We start from the raw sequence: 6931 nt of genomic DNA on the forward strand, positions 1-6931 counted from the left end.
ATAACAATGTAAACTTTGAAACAGGAACTGATACAATTACCCTTTTTTTTAGGAAGTAAAAAAGTCAACCGACTTTGAAATGTGGTGATGCAGAATACATATATTTTTTTTTGCATAGTTTTTGACACATTACATTTTTTTATGTACATTAGTTTTTTGAATGTTAGTGATTTGCATGCTAATTTTAAAAAGTGTTGATTCTGCATTAGGCCCTTTTTTTAAAAGACTTATTTTTTGACTTTAAATTTTCTAATGTATGAAATGTGAATAATTATTTTCTAGATTAATTTTTTTTTGAAGTAATATTATTCTTCATATTTTTTTGTTTTTATTTTAATTTTTTGTTGTTGTTGTTGTAATGGGGTCTTTATTTTTTTCATAGTTAAAGAAAAAGGTCGATATTTTAAAGTTTCGATATTCTACATATTTATATTGTTAATTAATTTTTCAACGAACATCAGATAATTGTTTATAAAAAAACAATATTTTTTAACAATTGACATAAAAATAAACATTTCGAACATAAATATAATGAAAAAAATTACACATTTTGATAATTTTTTGGCTAGAAATGACATGTCAAAATCACAATTTTTATAGGAAATATTTAACAAAAAATGGTTAAATAATAGATTTTTTTATGAATTTCATGCCCAAAAATAATAATAATCACATTTTTTTCAAAAAAAATGATTCACATAAAAATTAAAGAGAAAATCACATAATACAAATATTGAACATATAACAACATTTTTTTTTTTTAACTGTAACGGGTATGGAATTTTATTTATTTGAATAAGAGGGGAGGGGCCTTTGCCGAGGCAGCCCCATTTACAAAGAAAACAGTTAGCATATTCTGCTTGTGAGATACAGCCTTTTCAAGGAATTTGGAAGTAGTTATCGTCATTGATAAAAAGATGTCCTTTCGTGAGCGGGCATCCTTTGTTCACCATCTGATCTGCTTCGCCATTTAGATTTCTAAGAATGTGATAGAACTTATAGGAGGTGAAATCTTGGAGGACTCTTTTCAATCTTCCTAGAAGTTTATTGAGGCTAGCATTGTTGAAGAGGTCTTCAGAATTTAATTTTTTAATTAGAATCTCTGAATCACCAAAAGCTTGGAGGTCTTTAACTCCCTTTTCTCTTGCTATTAGACAAGCTTTGAGGAGTCCGAAGATCTCTACCTGGTTGTTGGATTTCTAGCCTAGACCCCAGTAGAAGCAGTCTCTTGAAGTGCCATCCGAAGAGTAAATGACCCCTCCAGCACCAGCGTTCTCGGGGTTTCCTTTGGAGGCTCCGTAAAAAAAAATTGTGGTGAGTTTTTTGGATTTCCACCAATTTATGAAACGTTCCTCTATTTCTCTTATTCTCCACTGCGGATTTACTATTTGAGGGGCAAGGTGAATCTTACAAGGAGAAGGCTCAAGTGGGCGAAGCCATCTCCTTTCTTCAGGAAGGAGCAGTGGATCTTCTTTGTAAAACTGTTGTTGGGTTGCTTCCAAGAGAAATGCTTTAGCTTTAGCTGCAACCTGTAGAGGGGAGTGTCTTTTTCCATTGAAAATTTGATCATTACGAGCCAACCATATCTGCCAGCAAACGAATTTGGGGATTGCTGTCCAAATTTTTTTCCAGAAGGATTTGGTGGGGATGCTATGAGGATAGATATTGTTCCAAAAGGAAAACAGTTCAGCAACAGTGTTCTGGGGGAAGGCTGGAATCTGTAGGTCCAGAAGAGTGAACCCCCATGCTTCCTTGGCAAATTTGCACTCCAGAAATAAATGTTGGGCTGTTTCAGGGTAGCTTCTGCATAGCTCGCACCTATGTGGTCCTGCAATATTCCTTTTCTCTAGATTGTCTCCAGTGAGTAGTTTGTTGTGCACCAGCGTCCAGAAGAAGAAGTTCACTTTAGGAAGGGTTAGATTGTCCCAAACTAACTTCCAGAAGACCAGAGAGTGACTGTTGTTCCTTGAATTCTGGAGTGCTTTATATCCTGCTGCTGTGGTATATGTTCCTGTCATTCCCCATGCCCAACTGTCTCTTATTTGGCGATGTTCTGGAGTGGATCCTTCCAGCAATTCGACAAGGAGGTTTTTTTGTGGTGTTAGCCAATCAGGGATACCATTGAGATCCCAACCGGCCCATTCACCCCTGCTGTCCCAAATCGAAAGATCGTAGAGTCTTGTTTTGCCTGCGCGTAGCAACCACTCTCTGATGTCGACTATGTCTTCATTTCCCTCCAATGGATCACTCCCCATAATTCTGTCGTTCCACATATTGATGCGTTTGCCATTGCCCAGGACTCTGTACAGGTATTGATGAAAGAATTTGCTGCTTTTGCAACAGAGCTTCCATACATTCGTGTTGTTGACAGAGGAGTTGAATTGCAAATTTCTGTATGTTGAATTTCGAGCGTATTTAGACAGCAACGTGATGCTGGTCAGATGATTGGGCTCATGGGCCATTTTCCAGAAATGTTTTCCACCCATAGCAAGATTTATAAGGGAGGGATCTCGAGTTTGAAGACCCCCCTCTGCTATCGGTCGTCTGACCAGGTCCCAGCTTACTAAATGCATCTTATTTTCATTCCCTCTCCCGCCTTGCCATAAGAAATCCCTTAAAAGTTTTGAGATCTGCTCCGTGACATTCCTGGGGGCCAGCAAAAAAGCGGCTTGGTAGATTGGGAGCGCAGATAGCTGTGTCTTAATTAAAATGGTTTTTCCTCCTTTGGTTAACCAATAGCCTCCCATTTCTACTACCTTGGTTTTGATTTTACATATAATGTCTGACCAGAGCGATCTCCTGTTTACACCATTGGTAATTGGAAGGCCGAGATATTTAATACGATCCCAATTGGCATGACCTCTAAATCCTAGGACATTCGCGATGTTGTTGAGCTCTTGTTGACCTGTGCTCCAACTATAAATTTCACTCTTTCTCTCGTTGATGAGAGCACCTGTGACTCTGCAATAGCTTTTCAAAACTGAATCGAAGCCTTTGGAAATTCTGGGGGATGCACCTCTGAGGAGAAGTGAGTCATTAGCAAAGAGAGCATGATTCAGGGGTACTGCATCTGAGGAGGATTTGAGACCAGGGAGAGAGCCAAGTATTCTTTCAGCTGTGAGTTTTCTACTGAGGGTATCTGCCATTAAAATGTACAGGAAAGGGGAGAGTGGGCATCCCTGCCTGATGCCTCTCCGGGCTTGGAAGAAAGTAGAGGGACGACCATTGACCAGGGGGGCAATCCAAGGGTTATTTATGCAAGCATTAATAAGCTGAACAAAATGGGGCGAGAAGCCAAAGGTGAGGAGAACCTTGATGAGAAAAGAACGATTGACTCTATCAAACGTGTTTGCCATGTCTAATTTAATCAACATACCTTTCTCATTTCGCTTAATGCTGGAGTGGATTGTCTCCTGGACTTGGATGACATTGTCGAGAATGTGCCTGCCCTCCATGAAGCCGCCTTGAGGACTAGAGATCAACTTCTTGAGCAGAGGCTTGATCCTGCTTGCTAACAGTTTTGCCAGTATTTTATAGGATGCATTACAAAGTGATATGGGTCTAAATCTGGCAAATGTTTCTGGATTGGATTCTTTGGGGATTAATGCTAGATAAGTAGAGTTGGTTCCTCCACCAATCTTAGCTTTTCTCATGAACCCCTTTATCATTTTTTGAAGATCTCTTTTGATGATGTTCCAGCAGACTTTATAGAAATGTATCTTGAATCCATCTGGGCCTGGCGCCTTATCTGATTCCATGGACCAAATAATTTTTATAATTTCATCCTCTATTACTTCTCTGGTGAGGGCAGCGTTGTCTTCTGGACTGATTAGATGAGGGATATTGGAGAGGAATTCTGTTGTTTCCCCCTCGGAAGCCTGAGTTCCTTCGCTAAAAAGATTTTTAAAATGGCTGTCTGCAGCAGCTTTGACTTGGGTGAAGCCTTTGCTGACATGGCCCTCTATTGTCCTTATTTCTGAGATGTGGTTCCTGGTCAGCCAGGCTCTATATTGTCTGTGGAAGAAGGAGGTGTTCCGATCACCTGCCTTTAGCCACAGACTCCTAGATTTGATTCGCCAGTATTCTTCTTCTTTTCGGAATAATCGATATGTAGAAGATTGAGCCTTTATTTCTTGTTCCAGTAGTTCAGCTGTGATCTCTTTGCTTTCCATTTCCGTTTGTAAAGTCTCCAATGTGTATACTGCCTCTTTCCTTATGCTGGTTGGCGTAGGGACTGGTTTCCTTATCCACTCCTTCAGTGCTTGTTTTGTGGCTTTCAATTTTTGTTCCCATACAAAGCTTGAGGACCCTGAGAATGTCTTGGCCTAGGCTTCTTTAACAGTTTCAAAAAAACCTTCTCTCTCAATCCATAAAGGGTTGAAGCAAAATGATAGAGGACCTAGATCTTCTTTGTCTTCAAGGAGCAGCTAGATCGGCTTGTGGTCAGAGGTCAACTTGGGTAAAATTTTTGTTTTGATTATCTTTTTATCCATAATGAGGGAACCTTACAACATTAACTGAATACTTATTCTTGTCATAAAATGTCAAAGTCAAAGAATTACAAGTATAACTAATTAATAGTTACAAAAAATGAGTTTGATTTCCAAGCATAACTTAAATTTAATCAACAATATCGTGTAATCCAAACTCTTCATCCTATAGAGTTTCATCATTGTCTTCTGCCATAATATTTTCTGCTTTATTTTGTTCATTTTCCACTTCTGATGGATCTTTGATGTCTACGAATCTCCTAATGTATGCCTTTCCAATCATTCCATCTAATGGTGGTTGATGTTCCTTTGCCTTTTTCCCACACCCGATTCATTAAAATCCCCTTTCCTCACCCAAATTTCTTGCATTACATCTTGAGGAAATTGAAGAGCATTAATTCTTTGCTGAATAAATTTGCACTGTACTGGGTCTTTTTCAATGGCAATGCAATTTCTTCCTTTTTGTAGGAAACATGCTAGTGTTGTGCCTAATTATCAAGCATAAAATAAATATTGAAGTAAATCAGTATAATGACATATAAATTAAGAAAGAAGATATTGAAATTCAATTCTATATAATAAAACTTACCTAAGCCTAAAAATAAATCTAGAACCTAATCTCCTTCAGTTGAACATAAGTCTATAAGATTGTTAATCAATGACTATGGTTTTTGATAAAGGTTAACTATCTCTCCTTTTGGTTCTTTATATTCACGCGCTAGTTTTTTTACAACATCATCATAAATTAGTAGTTGGATATGACTCTTTCCATCTACCTGATTAAGAAGCATAGACGTATAACTATCATGTTTTGTCCAACTTTCAATATGGATGAACTCACAATCATTTATAATTGGTTGATCTTCATGATTAATAATATTTTACTTTTGCATGTAACATGGAATAGTAAAAGTTCAATTAAATTGTACGTAAATGAATTATTTAACATTAATTAAACATACAATTTCAACGTCTTACCATGTAAGTTGCATCCTTGAGTTTGTTTTTCCCTTGAAGCTTGTCAATAACATTACCAACTGTGTGTTTGAATGAAATGTCACAAATATCCATAATGGTGATGATGTGACTTCTACAAATCCCACAACCACTTTAATAAGAGCTTGATAAGTATGAGTTTAGCAATGTCTTCACAGTCACCTTGTATTACTTTATATTGCATAGTGTCAAACCCATTCCAAATGAAGTGAGTAAGAGTTAGATCAAGTTCAACATTACTAAAACACTGCTTTCTCAGCCTTTCAATCTTAATTTTTTCAATAAAGCTTTTGAAACTATCTGGTTTTCCATTTGCATCCTTCTTCATCTTTAATAAAATAAACAAATATATGTATAAGTTATAAAATAGAAATGGTATACAGATGAATAAAAATGAATGTATAAATCAATACACTTTTTTAAATGCAAGATAAAAATCTTTTAATGTTGATGTAGAAATTGAATCTGGGTAGTTGCGTACAACATCATCCCAACTATCTTCATTCAACAATTTAACAATTTGTCCTTGTATTTCAATGTAAACATTGTGACTGAATAGATAAATTAAAAAAAGTTAATATAATGATATGTATAACAAATACTACCAAGAACAATATGTTATATTTAAAAGAGAATTATAATCTAGAAATAAGTGAAAATAATTTAACAAACTTACTTTTGTAATTCCTCACACATTTTGTCCAATGATAATTCCCCTAACTTTACATGAGATAACATTGTTTTCAAAAGTTTTTAATCCTTCACTCCTTGCAATGTTCTCCAAGGTGTGATAGTCATATCTTATGCAAGTTGCTTCATTTCATGACCTAATTTATTGTTGCTACATATGAATGGTTTAGACTTTTTGACCTTTTCATTTCTAATGCCAATATTCTCCCACATGCTAAAAATCTCACTAATCAATTCACAGATCTCTCTAGTTCCAAATTCCAACTAGAAAATGTTATCAATACTTATGAATATATATCAGAATGTACTTTGTCACCTTTTGAATTGATTTTTACCTCAATTTCATAGCCTATTTCCATACAAAATTCCTTTCTAAATTCTAGACTAACCTTTGCCTTATCCCCACCACATTTTTATTCAAATTAATTATGAATAAATCTAACCCTTTGGATGAAAGCCATAGACATCCTATACCCATTATCTGTATTATGATCCCATGCCAATAACTTTGCTTTGGTATCTGATAAACCAGCATAAATGATACATTTTGTTGTTTTAAGATGTGGGTTATTGGGATATTACTCCATCAATTTCATTTGAGATTCTACAGAATGGTTCCCCCCAAGCACATAATAATTGTTTTCAAAAAATTTGACTTATAAAATGCTTCTTTGTTGGGAACTTGAACTGGATCAACAAGAAGCACATAATCAACCACATGAGCATATGGATTGTACCTCATCAATGTCTTCAAG

General features: G+C 36.0%; 1 protein-coding gene across 1 annotated transcript; it reads right to left on the reverse strand.

Moving 5' to 3' along the window:
* Window positions 1–1199: 1199 nt before the first annotated feature.
* LOC149186731 (uncharacterized) lies at window positions 1200–4172 on the reverse strand. Its single transcript, XM_089409429.1, has one exon. The coding sequence runs from the start codon at window positions 4170–4172 to the stop codon at window positions 1200–1202; it is 2973 nt and encodes a 990-aa protein (XP_089265555.1).
* Between the last annotated feature and the right edge of the window lie 2759 nt (window positions 4173–6931).

This window comes from Pinus tabuliformis, chromosome 3_1 (assembly GCF_031772625.1).
Source record: "Pinus tabuliformis cultivar Carrire ecotype Pingquan chromosome 3_1, CPIR1, whole genome shotgun sequence".
NCBI lineage: Eukaryota > Viridiplantae > Streptophyta > Pinopsida > Pinales > Pinaceae > Pinus > Pinus tabuliformis.

What these genes read in the sequence shown, in the direction of transcription:
- LOC149186731 (XM_089409429.1), bottom strand. Translation starts at nt 4,172, where the DNA reads ATGGAAAGCAAAGAGATCACAGCTGAACTACTGGAACAAGAAATAAAG.